This window comes from Penicillium concentricum (genome assembly GCF_028827145.1).
Source record: "Penicillium concentricum strain IBT 3081 chromosome Unknown utg000002l_segment0_segment0, whole genome shotgun sequence".
In the NCBI taxonomy this organism is placed as follows: Eukaryota; Fungi; Ascomycota; class Eurotiomycetes; order Eurotiales; family Aspergillaceae; genus Penicillium; species Penicillium concentricum.
The window spans coordinates 7,475,231-7,494,024 of NW_026622755.1; the positions used below are offsets into that span (position 1 = coordinate 7,475,231).

General features: G+C 48.4%; 6 protein-coding genes across 6 annotated transcripts; 3 read left to right on the plus strand and 3 right to left on the minus strand.

Moving 5' to 3' along the window:
* Positions 1 to 555: 555 nt before the first annotated feature.
* On the minus strand, positions 556 to 4,303 carry N7517_006557 (DEAD/DEAH box helicase; the record flags this gene model as incomplete). The annotated part of the gene is made up of 4 exons (XM_056724287.1): positions 556 to 573; positions 648 to 2,075; positions 2,139 to 2,895; positions 2,955 to 4,303. The coding sequence occupies 4 exons, from the start codon at positions 4,301 to 4,303 to the stop codon at positions 556 to 558; spliced, it is 3,552 nt and encodes a 1,183-aa protein (XP_056580537.1).
* A 1,660-nt stretch (positions 4,304 to 5,963) lies between these two features.
* N7517_006558 (uncharacterized protein) lies at positions 5,964 to 7,239 on the plus strand (the record flags this gene model as incomplete). Its single annotated transcript, XM_056724288.1, has 2 exons — positions 5,964 to 6,494; positions 6,616 to 7,239. The coding sequence occupies 2 exons, from the start codon at positions 5,964 to 5,966 to the stop codon at positions 7,237 to 7,239; spliced, it is 1,155 nt and encodes a 384-aa protein (XP_056580538.1).
* A 526-nt stretch (positions 7,240 to 7,765) lies between these two features.
* On the plus strand, positions 7,766 to 8,287 carry N7517_006559 (SCP2 sterol-binding domain-containing protein; the record flags this gene model as incomplete). Its single annotated transcript, XM_056724289.1, has 3 exons — positions 7,766 to 7,781; positions 7,835 to 8,044; positions 8,124 to 8,287. 3 exons carry the CDS (start codon positions 7,766 to 7,768, stop codon positions 8,285 to 8,287), a joined length of 390 nt encoding a protein of 129 aa, XP_056580539.1.
* A 167-nt stretch (positions 8,288 to 8,454) lies between these two features.
* On the minus strand, positions 8,455 to 13,189 carry N7517_006560 (uncharacterized protein; the record flags this gene model as incomplete). The annotated part of the gene is made up of 5 exons (XM_056724290.1): positions 8,455 to 9,779; positions 9,841 to 12,108; positions 12,162 to 12,675; positions 12,723 to 13,031; positions 13,082 to 13,189. 5 exons carry the CDS (start codon positions 13,187 to 13,189, stop codon positions 8,455 to 8,457), a joined length of 4,524 nt encoding a protein of 1,507 aa, XP_056580540.1.
* A 422-nt stretch (positions 13,190 to 13,611) lies between these two features.
* N7517_006561 (transcriptional regulator family TF) lies at positions 13,612 to 15,758 on the minus strand (the record flags this gene model as incomplete). Its single annotated transcript, XM_056724291.1, has 6 exons — positions 13,612 to 13,813; positions 13,868 to 14,434; positions 14,493 to 14,570; positions 14,638 to 15,510; positions 15,563 to 15,652; positions 15,706 to 15,758. 6 exons carry the CDS (start codon positions 15,756 to 15,758, stop codon positions 13,612 to 13,614), a joined length of 1,863 nt encoding a protein of 620 aa, XP_056580541.1.
* A 685-nt stretch (positions 15,759 to 16,443) lies between these two features.
* On the plus strand, positions 16,444 to 18,350 carry N7517_006562 (uncharacterized protein; the record flags this gene model as incomplete). Its single annotated transcript, XM_056724292.1, has 10 exons — positions 16,444 to 16,586; positions 16,654 to 16,667; positions 16,731 to 16,803; positions 16,858 to 17,189; positions 17,264 to 17,407; positions 17,486 to 17,700; positions 17,754 to 17,951; positions 18,010 to 18,037; positions 18,104 to 18,219; positions 18,267 to 18,350. 10 exons carry the CDS (start codon positions 16,444 to 16,446, stop codon positions 18,348 to 18,350), a joined length of 1,347 nt encoding a protein of 448 aa, XP_056580542.1.
* Positions 18,351 to 18,794: the final 444 nt, after the last annotated feature.

Genomic DNA, 18,794 nt, shown 5'->3' on the forward strand with positions numbered 1-18,794 from the left:
CTCCGAAATCACGATACAATGAAAGCGGATGGGGGATAGTCGTGGTTTGAAGACACATGCATTTTTTCCTTTTTGATTTCCCCCAACCTTAGTAGCTTAGACACTTACATCCCAATTGTCCTTTTTTCCCGAAACGAGCACAGCATCCAAAAAAGCATGTCCTCTTTCAACAAGATTTAAGCCTTCCTTTTTTTTCATGAATATCTATTCAAAACAGATACATTTAGATTTCTGCAAATCTCAAGTTGAATATTAGAAACTACTTGAATCACAAATATTAAAGAGGAAATTCCCTAAAAAAAAGTCTCTTCAAGGGTGGCCTTCAGACATTATTGAAGAGCACAACGATCTTTCCACAAGACAAAGAGGACAACGCCAGGGTATAGCAATCATTAGCCTCCGGAAAAAGGAAAAAAAAGCAAAGGAAGAACAAATCCTTGCGCCAAGCACCTATAATTTGGATATGGCAGGCAGTAAATGAAATAGGAATCATATCATCAGACATCCCCAGTCTTTGAGATCGAGATCATCCAGCAGGACTGCAATCAAGAATGATTACAAGTCCCTCACACCCTGTGTAATAGATAACTGGTTAGCAAAGATCCTAGGAAGTAGAAAATGTGAAAGGAATAGAAGTAAAAGCTTACAAAGAGATAAGCAAGTTCCCTCGCATCCAGTCGGGAGACATTCATAGTACCACCCTCATCGAGAGCACCACTAATCAGTTCTCGCTTCTGGTCCTGAAGAGTAACAATGCGGTCCTCGACGGTATTCTCAATAAGCAGACGGTGAACAAAAACCTCTCGAACCTGCCCAATGCGATGGGCACGATCAACAGCCTGGTCTTCAATGTATGGGTTCCAGAAAGGATCGAACATGATGACATGCGAGGCGGCGACGAGGTTCAGGCCGGAGTTACCAGCCTTGAGGGAGACGAGCATGATCTTGCAGGCGGGATCGTTGGTGAAAGCCGTCACGGCGGCGTTGCGTTCCTTCAAGTTCATGCTGCCGTCGAAGCGTGTGTGGTTCCAGCTGCGGCGGGCGAGGGGGACTTCGAGAAGATCCAAGAGAGAGGTGAACTGGCTGAAAATGATAGTTTTCTCTTCCAAGCCGCGGTCTTCATTGGCCTGGAGGATCTCTAGAGTCTTGGTGATTTTTGTGCTGGGGAACCAGCCCTTTTCGAGGCGACGAAGGTATTTCTTCTTCTCGGCCTTGTTTCTCAAGGCGGCCTTTCGCAGCTCGGCCAGAGACTTGGATTTGGACTTCTTCTTTGATGCCCCCTCGCCCCCTTCAGTAGAGCTATCGGAGTCAGTCTCATCACTGCTCGCTGTTGCTTCTGAGTCTTCGTCGTCATTGACCCCGTTGGTGTCGGCGGCTCCGGCGGCAGATTCAGGCATTGAGCTTGGATCGTGAACCTGCTTGAACGCATTGGTGTCGGTGAGCTTCGCAGGGTCCACAGGACCTCGGCAATTCTGACACTTGATCACAGCTGGACCATCGTCTTCGAGGTTGATGGCTCCGTTTGTAGTAGCAGAGTCGGAAATGCGGATCCAGCATTCCGAGCACACATGGTGTCCACATGGAATGTAAATAGTAGCATTTTTGACACTGTCCATGCAGACGGGACAGGTGCCATCCTCTTCTCCGTCATTTGATAAGATACGCTGCACCACAGCAGCGCTGAGAAGCTTGGCGTTAGCGATCTTATCTACCCCTGGGATAGACGGGGCAGGTTCATTGCGGAACTCCTGCATGAGGAGTGGATGGCAACAAGCCTGCCGAAGGCGGAGAAGGAGAACTAGAACATGGCTGTAGTTTCTTCCCAGCGTGCCGGAATCGAGGTATCGGGTGATTTGCATTTGAGTGGTCGTATTGAGCTCCTCATAAACCTGGCTTTCCCTCTCATCAAACACAACATGGACCTTTTCGGTGACCTTTGGTGGGAGTTGTAAGATGGGCTCGCCATCAATCTTGGAGGATTTTGTACGTCGGAGACAGACAGACTTGACTAGGACGCGTAGTTGCTTCATAACATCCTCCCCTCCCCAGCCAGATTTGATGCGTTTCACGAAGTCCTGCAAAAAGGATAAAGTTTAGTCACCCATAAAACCATCAATAGTGAGCTATATAGTACTAACCGCCTTGAACTTTGCTGGGTTACTATAAGGCCGAATCCGGAGGAATCCTAATAGGGACTGGAAATCTTCGAGACGATTCATCATGGGCGTACCAGTCAGACACCAGCGGTAGGTAGCATTGAGTCGACAACATGCTGTTGAGGATTTTGCGCTTGGATTCTTGATGTTCTGTGCTTCATCGATAATGACTCGGTGCCACTTGGCGGCAGGATTGAGAGGACCAGACATATTTTTCAAGTCTTGAATTATCGAAGGATCCCTCCCTTCCTCTGCCAGTTTTTCCGCCTGGAGCAATGTTTTGTAATGCGCAGTAATGGTACCGAACGTCGTGATGATGACATCGTACTTTTTGAGCTCCTTCCAGGGCCTGCGCCGTTGATGGTAGATCAAGACCGATAATTGGTGTCTCCCTGGCTTGACATGGCGCTGGATTTCGAGTCTCCATTGATCCATAAGTGCCTTGGGCGCGACAATCAAAGTCGGGCGTCGGTCTTCATCTTCGAATGGACGAGCAACCATTAGTGCAATCGCTTGAATAGTCTTACCAAGGCCCATGTCATCTGCAAGAATTCCTCCTTTGTGATTGCTCTCTTCTTTGGCTTTCATCCATTTCAGGCCAATCTTCTGGTGCTTCATCAATGTGACTCGAAGTGCACTTGGTGTCTCCTCATTGTCCGCTCTAGTTGCCTCCCGAATGTCTTTGATACCGCTAAGCAAGTTTTTGATATCTTCAGGGAACTCTTTTTCGTTGTAGGCCCTATTTCCAATGAGTTAGCGACAGACCTAGCTGAGTTAAAAGAAAGACGCGGAACATACACTATGTCGGCATCATCATCGAATATTTCGTTTTGATTGCGAACCAGGTCAAACGCCTTGTCAAACTTGTCAAATTTATCAAAGGCACCCGGCAGTGGAGAGTATGGAGCCTCGCGCTTCCATGGAAGAACTCGGGAGGAAGCTGGTGATGAGGGATAAGCTTGTGAGGAATTCGCCAATTGGGAGGGATATGCCATTTGGGAAGGATATGACATTTGAGAAGGGTATGACATTTGGGAGGGGTATGTCAACTGAGATGGATAGGCCATTTGAGAGGGGTATGTCAACTGGGAGGGATATGGCATCTGCGAAGGATGGGGAGCCTGTGAGGAGTATGGTGATTTGGAATATGTTGAAGGGAGAGATGGCAGGTGAGGATAGTTGAAGGAACCGGATTGGCGGGCAGGCTGCTTGCCGAATCGAGAATTGAATGAATCAGCTGTGATTTCTTGGAGCTCATCGTCGGAATTGAATGGAGTGAGTTTATTGAATGGGGCTATCGGGGGATATGCTTGAGGGGCACGAATGGCTTTTGATGAAATAGGTTCAAGTTTTACCGGTTGAGTGCGATCTGGAAGATTCCAAGAATCCTGCTCATTAAAGCCCTCCATGGGGAGTTGGCTGTGATCCTCATCGGCTTGGAGCGCGCGAGCCAATTCCGCGTCTCGTTCCATTTGAAACTCTGTTTCAATCAACTTCGCCTGCTCATCGCACTCTTCTCGGAGTTCCTTTATCTGATCTGCATCGTCACCTGCCGCATCAATCCATTGCTTGTACAAACGCTTATTCTCGGCAAGGCGGGCTGCTTGTTCAGCATCTATCGCATCGAGTTGAGATCTGCGAGATGCAGGCTGCGAGGAAGCAAGCCTTTTTGATGATCCCTGTATCGTGGGCGAGATGTGAGATAGTGGACGCTGGCGTTTACGAGAATTTTCTGGAGAAGGTTGCGTTATCGGTGAATTCGGCAGCACGGTCGAATGGCGGGACCCGGACGCGAAAGGAGAGGGCGCAGCAGAAGGCCAGTGAGGGGACGCAAATGAATCTCCGGGGATCCCAGTGAAAGTACTCGACCCCATGCGTGGAGGCGCAGCCACAGGTGTCCGGACTAGTGGAGTGGGCGACGGCGCTTGAAGTGTTGGTGTCAGGGCGGCTTGAGGGGCAGGAACAGGATCACCTAGGAGCGCGGCAACCTGGACTTCCATTTTTCTGATGGTATCGCGAAGCTCATCTGCTTCTGCACAGGCACCCCGTGTCGCGAGGAGATCATCGTAGATGTATCTGTAGGTATCGAGATCTTCTAAAAGATCTTTGATTTTGTCCTCTTGGGACTGATCGGCCGAAGAAGCCATGGCTCAAGAGCACCTGGCGCTGACCATGAAACCTTCCAAGACCAAAGTATCTCGATCGTTGACAGCGTGGCGGGGTGGGTATGACGATGGGTATGACGGCTAGGACAAAAGGTAAAGTCCGATATCAAGAGAGCTACCACATCAAGTGGGCGCCTAGGATGAAGAGCGAAGTATTCTGAGAGAGTCTGTCAGCGAAACTTGGGTTCTGATCAGCAAACAGCCAGGCAGAAGCCGGGTAGTGGCAGATGAGACAGTGCGGAAGAGAAAGGAGGTATAGACGCAATTCATCATACTGTGTCTCTCTGCTGCCTAATCCGGGTATTTGCAGAGGATGTAGACTTACATCGAGTACTATCGACAACTCACTGGGGAGAATCCGTGGATGACGGAGCAGATTTAGGGGCCTCAGGAGCGAAGAGATGGCGATTGCAGAAACGAGAGAGTCTTCCTTTTTATAGTGCAAAAGATCCGATGGCGCAGGCACGAGAGTTGATGCTATTTGCGACCGTTCAGCTGGCCCCGGGGTCGAGATATTCACCTTGCGGGGGAAGTTGAAGTTCTCGCCCAAGATGTCATCATCTATCGTAGTGCATAGCGACCACCGGGGACTTGGGTCATATTGACTTTTATTGCCGGCAGAAAATTGGCTATCTATAAAGAGACATCTTAGAAGATAGTGAACAGACGTCTAAAAAGACATTTAAAAAGAGCTTGAAAAAGAGAGCTCAAAAAGCACATATAAATGACTAACTCACTATCAATCTAGAAAAACGGCTTATCAGGTTGATACTATAACAACTCGAGTACTCTATATGTATATAGTGTTAGAATTGACTTCAAAGAAGGCGGAGGTATGAGCGGTGAATGTTGAAGACCAATAGGACCAAAGTCCAACATAGTCGCTATCCTCCCCGGTACTTGTGAGTACCTGCCAAGGTTCCACGAGGGGGCCTTTAACTTAAGCCTCTTTCAGACACAATGATTTTATTCATTGTTATGTGTCGTACACAGGCAGTGATGTCTTACAGAAGATATTCTTTAGTAACATAGACATAAATACCTAGAAGTAAGTAGGTAATTCTACTCATTTCCCTGCATGGTAGCACAATCTTTCACTGATATGAACGCGCTCTTATCGCACGTGATTATGCGCGATCATGCGCGTCACGCGCCAAACAAGCTAAATACAGGGCTAGACGGCACTTGCCCTACTATCCAAATTTGGCACTGGACACCCAAGGCACCATCTACATAGTTCTAGTTTCAGCCATCTCGGAGTAGTTCCAGCATTTCGATTATGACTGAGAGAGGTTGCTATGACTCATATAGTGCCTGGGCCGAAGGAGGAATTGTCAAATCACATGTTATAAGACAAGTAGGAGTACAACATTTGACGTGCAGCTCAAGCTACAACTGGTTCCAATATCTAGGCCGAGGTGGGTGTGCAAGCTAAGCTGGGAAAATGTCTTTTGACACGTAGCTGAAACGTAAATCGGGGGGAATAAACGCTATGTTTCAATTGTAAGGTCTGGAGACAGGAGATTCTGTTTGTATATGTTGATTTGGAGCAATTGAGAAATACGCAGCTATCTACTTCTACTACCAACCATATACATAGTACTCGCTGTCTCAGTGTTTCTACAGGAACCAACGATGAATCATGGCGTCAGAACAGGGACTGGTTCGACCATGGAAGACCAAGCGCGTCCAACAAGTTCTCACGAGCTATCTAGCAAACAAGGACCTCACTGCATGCCGTCTAGTGTGTCGCAAGTTCGACGTCTATCTCGCACCAATCTTCTTTGCGGACATTGAAGTCCGCTTTCGCAGCAGCACCTTCAACAGGCCATCGCGGATGGCAGCTCTAAAGCGCATTGGGGGACACGTCCGGGCCATGACGTTTAAGATCTCACATGACAAGGAGACATTGTTACCTCCAATCCTGGATCCAATCATGGGAACAGAACAGATCTTCATTTACAAGCCACAACGGTGCCAGCTTGGTAGCAGTAGCCCTAGGTATGGTAGCCGACAAATGACAGAGCTGTTAGTCAAGAAGTATCCGCCTCTGTTCCATGCATCTACCAACATCCCATCATTTGTCCAAGCATTGACGATGATGAGCGGCTTGCAACATCTGCGAACCTCCTGCGAGGGTCAAGTACCAAGCTATCGCTACCGTCGAAGTGTAGTAGGTTATACATTGATCTCACTGTGAATGGCAATCGAACAAGCACCATTGAAAGATCTCCACACTATGTCATTGTTATCAGTCCACCCAGGAGCGGTCCTTTACCTGCGTCCAGCTCTAGGATTCGGTGCTTCGCCTGCATCTTACAAGCGCTGGCCCCAGATCCGCAAGCTCAGTCCACATGACATGTTTCGCCTATGGGCCAGGTCAACCGACAGACCACCCCAAGACCCTCCATGCATACATAGGAAGCTTCCCATCTCTGCAAAGACTGGTTTTTTATTGGGAAGGCGAGAGGGGCCGCTCACCCCTATCGCTTGCAACAGAGCCAAGCCTCAACAGCGCAGCCAAAGGGAAGCCAGCCCAAGCCCGTCCCCTGCGATGCGCGTTACCCTTGCGGCCATTGAAATTCCAATATCTTCAGCAGATGGAGCTGGTCAATGCAACAATGGACGCGTCGCAAGTGGCATCTTTTATCCAGGAGCACCGGAGTACTCTGCGCGAGTTCAATTTCGAACATGTGGTGCTCCGTAGCGGCAATTGGGACGACGCGCTCGCGCCGTTGACACGACTCGGCGGCAGCGAGGGATGGAAGCAAGGTCAGCGTGCCACCGACACCGTGGATGTGCCGATAGTATTGAGTCCAGCGGGAGTCAGCCAGAAACAATTACAGAAGGCGATTTGTGTTTTACAGCAGCAAAAGGGCCCGAGGACGTTGAGAAGCTTGGCTAAAGCACGGTCCTGAACACGCGAGCTGCTGTTGGGGAGCCCGGATCATATGAAGCGACTGCTGCGGTCTTCGGTGTTTAGTTGGCGGTGACGTCGATAAGGGGTTCGCAACCTCCGAGGAAGGATTGGCATAGGCTAATCATTTTAATAGTGTCGCGGTGAATACCGCATTTGTGCAACTTCAGGTCCCAATGCAACATAAGCGCAGTTTATGTGGAGTCGGGGGGAAAATTCGTGGGGGGAACCGTCAACACGGGGAAGACTGGGAGAGCCGACTCAGACTGTGAACTGTACTCCGTAAGAGAAATTGCAGATCTTAGTCAAATCCGGGCTGCATTCCAGAGAATCAAGAAGAAAAAGAGCGAAAAGATCATGCCAAGAGCACGACAGAAGAATCACAGACACAGAGCTTCCCTCGGTGTGGAGAAAATGTGGGTTGGGGGCCTCGGCACGTGAAGTCAGTTCACATGCTCCTTCAAAGGTCATTTATATTCGGTCATCCGCCTTGACTTAGCACATCACCTTGTACTACCATATTCACCATGTCTCTCAAGAAAGGTATACCCCCTGTTTTTATCATGAGAAGTGAGAACACCAGCTAATGAAAATAGATTCCCACCCCTCGTCCGCTGCCTTCGACGTCATCAACCAGACGCTCCAGGCCAACGAAGCCGACCGCAAGGATGCCCTCAGCAAGGCCAAGGCCATTTTCGTCTTCAACTTGAAGAACTCCAGTGGCGAGGAGGCTGCCTGGTACCTTGACCTCAAGAACAAGGGAGAGGTTGGCCAGGGTCTTGCCCCTGCTGGCGAGAAGGCTGATGGTGAGTCTACATTCCTGATCTGCGCGTGTTGATGCGCCGTGTTTTCTTTCTCACATATGCTAATTTCTCTCGTCAATAGTGACCCTCACTCTCTCCGATGCTGATTTCAGCCAGCTCGTTTCCGGCAAGGCTAACGCTCAGCGTTTGTTCATGGGCGGCAAGTTGAAGATTAAGGGTAACATCATGAAGGCGACCAAGATGGAGCCTATCCTGAAGAAGGCCCAGGGCGGTGCCAAGCTGTAAAGATTATATACCCCTTTGAGAAATTATACACGAAGTCGCTCATCTACTAGAGCGCTTATTTTCGGCTTTTTACTCGGGATATTCTGGTTGTTCGACTTCGAATATGCGAATATTTTTAATATGTACCGATGACCGCGATCGCTGGTTCGGATCGATAAATGCCAACTCTACAAGTCCCGCACATGTCCCTGTCTCGAAACCCGCCCCTGATCCAAGACTACAAAGTAATCCGCATCCTTGACAGCTTCGATGCGATGCGCAATCGTAATGACAGTAGACTGCTGCAACTCCTCCCGGATAATCTGCTGAATCTCAAGAGAAGTCTCATGATCAACAGAAGCAGTCGCCTCATCGAGAATGACAATTGCGCTTCGACGAAGGACAGCCCGTGTCAAAGCGATAAGTTGCCGTTGACCCTGGCTAAGATTTCTTCCTCCAGCCTCAATATGGGTCCCAAGATGCCACCCGTGCCGACTACACAGACGCTCCAGGATTTCAGTGCATAGCTCATCGGAATAATCCTCCGTCGGGTCTAGATTGAGCCGGATGCTTCCAGGAAAGAGGACAGGATCTTGCGCTACGAAGGTAACTCGAGTGCGCAATGCTTGTGTGTTGACATCGGCGATATTGATGCCGTCGATGAGGATGCGACCGGATTCAGGTCTGATGACGCTCAGAAGCGACATTGCCAGTGTGGACTTGCCGCTGCCAGTACGGCCGATAACCGCTGTAGTAGAGCCCCCAGGAATGCGAAGAGAGACGTTTATAAGCGAGGGATCGAGATGTGGTGCGTAGCGGAGAGTTGCGTCTTCGAAGACAACGTCACTGCCGTAACTTGGCCATGCGGCTGGGGGAGCGATGGTCCCAGGGGTTTCTTCTTCGATGTGGAGTAACTCGTCGACTCGCTCCACTGACACAAAGTCCATTTGAAGTTGGCCATACTGTTTGCACAATGCATGTGTGGAATCGACAAAGTTATTAGCAGCAATGAGCACAAATGCTATCAGTCCTGGTGTGGTATTGGTATACAAAGCCAGAGCTGTTAGACAAAATGTCGAGAAAGCGGACAGGCTCTCAAAGCGGTACATGAGCCAGCTCTGGAGCGACCAGTAGAAGTGGTCCATTCCCTGGAACTTGTCAACCACAGATATGACCCGGTTCTGGAACTGCGACTCTGCATGGAAAGCCCGAACAGTGGTCAGACCGTGCAATAGCTCGCCGAAGTTGGACAACAAAGGACTTAGGGACACCATCTCGAGTCGTCGTAGGCTCTGAGATGTGGGAAGGAAACGCAGAAATACCAGGACAAATGCGACTGTGAGAGCTAGGGAGAACAACAAGAACACCGGGGTAGCGGTGGCGATTACCAGCACAGAAGAGATCCAAGTGATAGCCTGGAACGCAATCACCTGGAATTGCTCACTAATGTTGCCATCCACGACTCCAATATCAGACGTGAGACGGTTCATCAAGCGCCCGAGAGGGATTGTATCTTTAGAATGATTAATTAGCTTTGTCCAGTTGAGTCAAGCTATAGTAGAGTTAGGACTTACCCAAGTATCGGAAGGTCGCATGGCTAACTCGGACCAAGACCCGTCGGAACAAGGACTGCCCAGCGTAATAGACGATGACTAGCATTAGAAGTTGAGCGACAAGAAGTGTGGCCGCTTGGAAAGAGATGATGGCGAAAAATGTCCATAGCCAGGGTCGCACATCCTCACGCGGAGACGGCAGTTGGTTCATAGGGTTTTGAGGCATAAAGTATGTGTCTATGTTTAAGTTCGAGACTGACCAGGAGCCTTGCGATGACCCATTGTTCAAGTCCGAGAGATCCCCTCGAAGAACAGTTGTCTGCTCATAGGCTTCTCCCCACCCTTTGAGGAACCATGATTGCCCGACAGCCATTAGTCGATAAATTGCTAGGACTAGGACGAGTGTAAGCCACCATCGGTACTTTCCAGCCTTGATATAATTCCAGTAGACTCGAGCCTTGACACCACCGTCAGCTCGATGCTCGTCCTCGATGAATTTATCAGGCACGGCAGCTGTCTCCTCCTCGAGTGTAGTTTCCTCTTCTGTTTCGCTTTCGTGGTCGATAAACGGCAGGGAAGACTCGACCACGTCAAGTTTGATGGTATCCTTGTCGTAAACAGAGGCCTGTTTGTCACAAATATTGATAATTTGATCGGCAATTTGACGAACCAACATAGTTCGATGCGTCACTAGAACGATAGTTCGGTCTTTCATCAGCGGCCCCGAGAAGCATTTGCGGACTATCAGTTCCGCGGTATTGTGGTCCAGCGCAGACAAAGGGTCATCTAAAAGGAGAACCCGCGATGCGCTGTAGACAGCTCTTGCCAGAGCTACTCGCGCTTTTTGTCCACCTGATAAACCAATGCCATTTTCACCCACGAACGATAAATCGCCATGTTTAAATTGAGCAAGATCTGGAAGCAAGGCGCAGGCTTCCAATGTCCGCTTGTAGCGCTGGTCGTGGTAGGGAGCGGAGAATAGAATGTTATCACGGATATTCATGCTTTGCAACCATGGTGTTTGAGCACAGTATCCCACCATTTCATTTGGAATATGGATTGAGCCGCCAAGTCTATCGAGTTCTCCTAAAAGAGCTTGCAGAAACGCGGTTTTACCAGCACCGACCTTGCCAGTGACAACAGTCAGTCCTTTCGGGATGGTGACATCGATATCAACCAGGACTGGTGAGAGCTTTCCTGGCCATGCAAATGAACAAGAGTGCATCGAGAGTGGAGTATCATTTGCCATGGGTTCAGAGGGCAGATTCTCCTTGTCTGGTTCGGACATGAAGTCTTCGATACGCCCGAGGGCAATGAAGGCATTGATAAGTGATGTGATAAGACCAGGAATATCCCGAAGACGGGTCTCTAGCATGGAAAATAGCTGCAATGCGGGAAAGATAATATCAATCCGCAGCTCATGCCCGGCCAAAAAGGTATATGCGTACAACGCAACTACTGGAAAAACGCCGCTAGCGAAAGCGTTGATGAAGCGAATCAAGATACTCCACAGACTAGTCACAATCCGAATATTCAACTCATGCTGTCGGGCCTCCATTACCTGCTGGAGCCAATGATTCTGCCACCCGTACCATCGTAGGTGACGGATTGCTTCCACGAACTGTGAGGTTATTTGGAGCCGAGTATCCGTTGCCACCCGTCTGACTCGTTCCCAGCGGAGGAGAGCTCTGGTTACCAGCGCATTTACAATCTGTGCAACAAGAACGGCTAATATTCCCAGGAAGCAAGAAGGACCGAAGAGTGTCCAGACAAGGAAGGTAGCGATCACGAGTCCTAGGGGCTTGTCAATCAACGAGTCGATCTCCCAGAACCTCTGTGCAACCTCATAAACATCTCCGCGCAAGAGATTAAAGATTTTGCCAAGTGATGCAGCTTCTTTGGCCTGTTTCTGTGGGGCCTTTTGGTTGCGAAAAATGATACGTTGCCAGAAACCTTCCACGGGTTTGGTTTGGGGTTGATGGGTCTCGTGAACTGCGGCCTCATCATTGATGCCATTTGTTTCCTCGTCGGGTGGTCCTGATTTGCCCTCGATCATCAGTCCAGAGATGTTCTTTCGTGAAAGGGCCTTTTCATAGACCATCATGATCATTTCACCCCTCGACCGTTCATAGGATCGTCTTCCATACCACAAAAGTAACACTTGAGACTGTGCAGCGACGAGTCGAAGAGCGAAGGACATGAAAGCATAGGTCAAAGGTACGCGTTTGGGTCGAGATGGGTCTTTCATGGCCTGCAATAGTTGCTGCAACAAAATGGGAGTAGAGAAGTCTGTGAGTATTATTAGCAACATAAAACTAAAAAGGAAGTCTGATCTCCCATACCGCATATCATCTGGACAAGCGAGATGGTAGAGATGATAAAGACATCAATTCCATTGGCCCTCAAGAGTCGACTGAGAACAGAACCACGAAGTCGACGAAACTTTTCATGTAGGCGGCTGTGTTGAAAGTCAAATCCAAGCAACCAAACATCTTGTTCATGCAGTTGTCTTTTGAGCCCAGTTGAGATAAGCGGTGCCATCCACGATACTGTGAGGAACTGCCAAAGCTTCAGATTATCTTCTGGTGTGCGGAAGTCATTGGATGGCTGTTGACCAACAGCGCTGATATCTATTGATGACAACGAAGGTTCGCGGAATGGCATTAGGAGGATTGTTGCACAGGCTGCTGCTGCTGCCGCTGTGGCAATGTAGCGGGCAACAACTTTGAATTTCGGGGATACATCTGGGTGAGTCGCCAAAGAAAGTTCAATTGCAAATGCTAAGGCATAATACGCGAGCATCGAGATGGAACATGATCTGGGCCGCTTGACTGCGACCAGAATAGATGCTGTGGCCTAAAAGGTGTCAGTAGCCGATACTCCCAGAGACGAAGATAACCGACCCATGAGAGAACAAGCACAAAAGCCGAAGCGTCAACCTTCGGAGGAACAAATTGAACTGTCTCAGCTAGAAGCCCAGTAGCCGAAAATATAAGAAGAGAGGCAGTCCATCGCAATGATTGCTTGGGCTGATCTAGCGGGAGCTCTTGTGTATCTTGTTTCTCGGAAACAAAAGGAACAGTCCACTTGGGGCGCCATCGCTGGCATGAGTATTTAAGTATATGGCTCAATGCAATAATCAATACAACAATTGCTGGGATGCATGCCAGGTAGGGCAATGCACAAGGTGATAACCACGCATTATGTGAGTCCTAGATTGGTCAGCCGGGTGCGAGCCGAAGCAAGGGGTCCATGTTCATACCCAGAAGTGGTCACACTGGGATCTAGGTACACCCTGGACCAGCGGAATTTGATTCATGCTTGGTCCGAAGAGCAATGCCAGCTCTTCGCGGTAGCCTTGGGACGACATCCCTTCGTGGAGCAACGTGGGGCTGGATCAATATTCATCCGCTGGGCCCGTGCCATCTATACAGGCAGGTCAGTATATCAGAATTGATGTTTAGTTCTCGTTTGGAATATCATAGAGATTAAGAAGCCGTGTATCTGTTTCAGTATTTTCCCGGTTAGACTTGTTGATTTGTAGGAAAATATGATGTTGACTCTTACAGGCCCTATGACTTCAACGGCCGTGCGGATCATCAGGCGGGATCATCCGCCGCGGGGCCGCCCTTCAACACAGTCTAGCTGGACTGCGTTGCCAATTCACAGGCAACTATATTCGAGCAAAAGAATGATGGATCTTCCCAATACCACTGAGGTGTTGTACAGATTTCGTGAAGCGAGGCTGGCTGCTTATCCTGACTCAGAATAGGAAGTGCAAAATGAAGATGGCTACATCGCCCGCCTGAGAACTCGTGTTTTACTATGCAATAGTACAATGATCCCATGAATCTCCTGCATTGAAGAGCCATCCACGGCAAATCGCTCGATGCTGTCTATCGTGCTCTTCTGCAGAGTATCAATGTCTGGTACCAAGTGCGCCAAAGCCGGACAAACAGAGGCTAGGGTCAGGAGAAGAATAGAAGAGAACATCCTATAAGAATGAAATGTGAGACAAGTTCGAGGATGAAGTATCGTGAGGACATACGTATGGATAATGATCTCCGCACAAAATGACGGGCCCATCAGTCTCCGCGCTGAGGCATCCAGATACGCCCGACAATTGGCTATACTGGATTCGCACTGTTTGAGCACCATAGGTGGAACATCATTTTCAGGTAACGAGTCAATTGCACAAAGAAGAAATGGTCTGGTTATGATATCCTTGGCGGAGTGAAAGCGGTGGAGCATGTTGAGTTGAAGGCCAGTACATCGAGATGAATCGTTAATATCTGGTTTAATTGTACGTGGTAACAAGTCAAACCAATTGTGGAGCTGTCGGTCAAGCTCTTGGGAGACATTCAGGATTGTAGAGAGTGACTGGAAGTCATACGACGGGCTGTCGCTTGAAGCTGGCTGTAGACCAAGGCTGCGCCTTGTCCAATCACTTCCGTACATGGTGTGATGTACTCTATTGAGTAGTCGACGGACGGACAGTTCGGCAAGGAAGACGTGTGTCTCTTGGGCGTCATTGTTTGCAAAGGCTGGAAAAGGTGTCAAATCAATCACATGTTCGATACCACTCCGTGGTAAATGGTGTTCGGCTATCAGATCACTGTCATCAATATTAGCATAATAAACATGGCTTATCCAGATGGAACCAAGAAACCAACCATTCAGTGTCGAACGCTGCCCATGATAGTAGGATGATGCTAGACTTAAGCTCATGATTATCTGGCGAAGCTTGGCTTCTATCTCAAGCAGCGTATTGATCAATATAGCTGAAACAAAAATAATGGACAGGGAGCATTAACTAACCGGCTATTCAAATACTGGATACTGGTTGAAGCCATATGGATCAGTTTCCATGATTGCAGGGGACGTAAAAGAAACCCAAAATATTTCGAAATGAGTATCAAACTTTGGGGAAGAGTGATCGTGGGGCAAAATGACAGTAGATATTCGTTCATCAATATTTGCAACGCGGGTGAAATGAAATCTGCCCCGGGCACCCAGTATGGAGAGCTGGACTTTGTCGGGTCAACTTGCTCGAGTGCAGCAGATCCCAATGCAAGAACTGCAAGACATAGCGTAGAGTCACCGTCGATACTCAGACCGGCTCTAATATGGTGATCATAAAGCCCCAAAAATTGGTCTCTGTCAAGGATTGGCATCTCAACGTGGACGTGTTTGAAATATGCCTCCACCAGCGGATAGGTGCTTGCTTCATCGAGGATTGGCAGCTGACTCGCTGTGATTGTACCTGGAACAAAAGATAACTGGTGCGGCATATGTCTTTTCGATTCCGCGCGTATGAACAGGTCTGGGGGAAACTCCCCGAAGAGCGTCTTTACTTTGTTGATATGCAGCATATATTCCGTTGTTGTTGTGTGGCCGATTGGAATACTCATGGGCGGGATGTCATGTTCAGGTGGTATGAAAGAAGACGAATTTGCACTGATAAGCTGGGAGATATCCGCTGGGTTGGGTCTCGACGGTGACGAAATCAACATGGTGGATGGATGAGAAAAGTCCGCTCTTTCATGCTCAGATGACGATTGGAATGCAAAGTCACCATTTCTTGTTTCGCTAGTCTGGGGTGTTTGAGGGAGCCTCGGTTGACTCCATAGAAAGTTCTCAATTGCATCAAGACGGCGGAAGAACTCCGAGGAGGAAGTCTCTCCTCGAGGCCTGTCGGAGTTTAGCAATGTTGCTAAAACATTGAATAAGGTGAGTCCCTCACCTCGAAGAATCAGCTTCATTATAAACACAATCAATACCTGAATCCTCACAGAGGGCGCAGGAGGGTATCGCACCATTGCAGCGGCGTTTCCTGTTTGTCCATCAGCATGGGGACACGCGATGATGGGAGTAAGGGAGACCTACCGCCTCCGACAATAGTTGCATGCTAAAGAAGCACGTTTGCGGCTACTTTCCATGGTGTAAAGTTATATGGATCTCAAGGATCAAAGCTACCTAGATGGACCGTGTTGATGCTGATGTTGATACAAGGCGGGAAACTCCGCCAGGGCCCGCTTTTGTCCCGCCTTAGTAATCAACACTCCCGCCCGCCCGGACGCCCTCGGGTCCTTCAGAGCTTAAGATGTATAGAAAGATATTAATTTAAACCAACTCATCAACTCGTCCAAGATTGCTTTTCAATCTCATTACTTTGATTCATATGGAGAAGATCTCGCTCTGATCTGTACATCTCTATTGATACTTTGTGCTACATATGAAAGCCCCTCTCCAAAAACACCAGGCGACTTTTAAACATACACATAGGCCGTTTACCGCCCTTATTTGGCTTCATTCTTGAGGTGGTATACACTTTATAGCCAAGTAGGCACATAAGTAGGTTATTTGTCCTCAAGGTCATCGCTTCAGACTCCGTTATATGTGAAGCCGTAAACATGGCCGCGTTTGGTAATAAAATTGTGTCGGGCCGATCATTTTTCGGGAAACTCTCGGCTCCACCTGAGTTCCCCGGACCGCTTTCAGAGATTTTTTTTTGGGCTTGGCCGGGGTTACCCGATTGATTTTAGTCTTTGAAACATATTAAGAGTATCAAGCTTTTTGTCAATTTAGGGTCTAAAGGCTTGACAAGTCCCGTGAATAGTCACTATGTTTGACGAAAAGCATGCCGCGGACGGCAAGGTCGATGGACCCCTCGAAAAGGACTTGGAGAAAAAATTGGACGCGAAGCAATTGGAGCCCTTTGGAAATGAGGAGACAGCGGAGATCAAGTATCGGACTATGAAATGGTGGTAAGTGATTATTTTATGACTTAAACTATGGATTCGATCATGGACATGGCTAATCATCCTTGAACAGGCACTGTGGCATGCGTGAGTAGCTAACTCGGAGATATCATGCATATGGAAAGCTTCGGCTCCTAACATTAATTCCAGTCATGATCGCAGAGAATGTCTCTGTCGGAATTCTGTCTTTGCCATCCGCAGTGGCTACCCTTGGAATGGTCCCGTATGTATTTTCTGTCGACGCCTTTGAGGCCCCACAGCTAACATTGTTGAACAGCGCTGCTATCATGATTCTGTTTGTCTCTGCTCTTTCATGGTATACCGGCTATGTCATTGGCCAATTCAAACTTCGTCACCCAGAGGTTCACAGCATGGGAGATGCTGGCGAGATCTTGATGGGTCCTTTCGGGCGTGAGTTGCTAGGAATTGGCCAGCTGTTGCTGTTGATCTTCCTCATGGCCAGCAACATCTTGATGTTCAACATCCTGATGAATGTACTGACCGATCACGGTACCTGCACGTTGGTGTTTGGTGTCGTCGGACTGATCATCTGCTTTTTGGGCGCCTTGCCTCGTACTATGGACAAGGTCTACTGGATGTCCGTCATTTGTGAGTACAGTCCTCGTATATTGCAGTCATGACACTGCTCAACTTTGAGGACAATTCAACTAACTAGTATAAAGCATTCTTGAGTGTCTTTATTGCGACGGTGTTGACCATGATCACCGTGGGAGTCGAGACTAAAGGACATATAAAAAACGAGGTCACCACGGATGTCAGCTTCCGCGAGGGCTTTTTGGCGGTGACAAATATCATTTTCGCTTACCGTAAGTGGAACACCAAATGATGCTGGTCATCAGCACCTGACGAAGTACACCGAGCTAACCCAAAAACCGACCTTATAGTTGCCCACGTTGCGTACTTTGGTTTCATTTCTGAGACAGAAGACCCACGCACATTCAACAAGTCACTCGCCATGCTTCAAATCGTCGACACGGTCTTGTACCTTGTTAGTGCACTGCTCATCTATCACTACGTGGGACCGGACGTCCAATCGCCTGCCATTCTCTCCCTGAACCCGTTGATGAGCAAGATTGCCTGGGGTCTTTCAATCCCAACGGTGAGTTTATCCTTTCGCTTGTCTTTTGTGTCCACTTTACTAATCAAATATAGACCATTCTTTCCGGAGTTGTTTTGGGTCACGTCGCGTGTAAATACATCTACGTGCGTATGTTCCGTGGATCCGACAAGATGCACAGCCGAAGCTTCCTGTCAGTTGGGTCCTGGGTCGCTATCTGTCTCGCAGTCTGGGTCGTTGCCTGGATCGTGGCGGAGTCCATTCCCGTATTCAATGATCTGCTGAGTCTGATTGTAAGTCTTTCATCAAATTGCATTTGACTGGGAACGTTAGCTGATGCAGAAATGACAGAGTGCGGTCTTTGGAAGTTGGTTCAGCTGTAAGATTGACCCCCTTCCCATTATTGGATCCCTCAAGATCTAAACAAATGCTAACTCGTGATTAGTCGGACTCCCTGCAATCTTTTGGTTCTATATGAACAAGGGCCGTTACTTCCAGAACTGGAAAAAGACTGTTTTGACGATCACCAATGCTTTGGTCTTGGCTATTGCCTTTGCTATTGTAGGTACCCTGCTTGATTTTTTTTTATGGTGGCTAATTCTTTCCAGTGCGGATTGGGATTATGGGTGTCAGGAGTCGCAATTCACGAAGACTCCAGTTCCAAAAGTTGGTCTTGCGACAATACTGCGTGATTGGAGAGTAATGACCCTCGGAAGGAAGACACTTCTGTAAAAAAAACCATAGATTCGCCTTTTAGATCTGTTTGACTGTATATTCAACTCCTCCTATAGACCATTATTTTAGCATAATTTTATGATGCATTTCAGGCTTTTTCTGCTACACCACAACGCTCTAATTGACTGTGAATCCGCTGCCGAAAATGGCTACTATGTAACCCGGACCTTGGACACCGGTTTAAGCTCCCTTCAAACCTTGGTTGGAACCAACCTTTTTACTAAAATCTTGGTCACCATATTATCACGTGTGTGGGGATATACTTTGAAGGCTACCAAGGTTGGTGCGGGCTAATATTAAGGGCTAACCATATATGGCTAGCGTCAATTTTGGTACATCTTGGCAGGGAATACTAGTGGTCGAGGAATTATAGAACAAGAATCAGGTACAGACCTGAATGA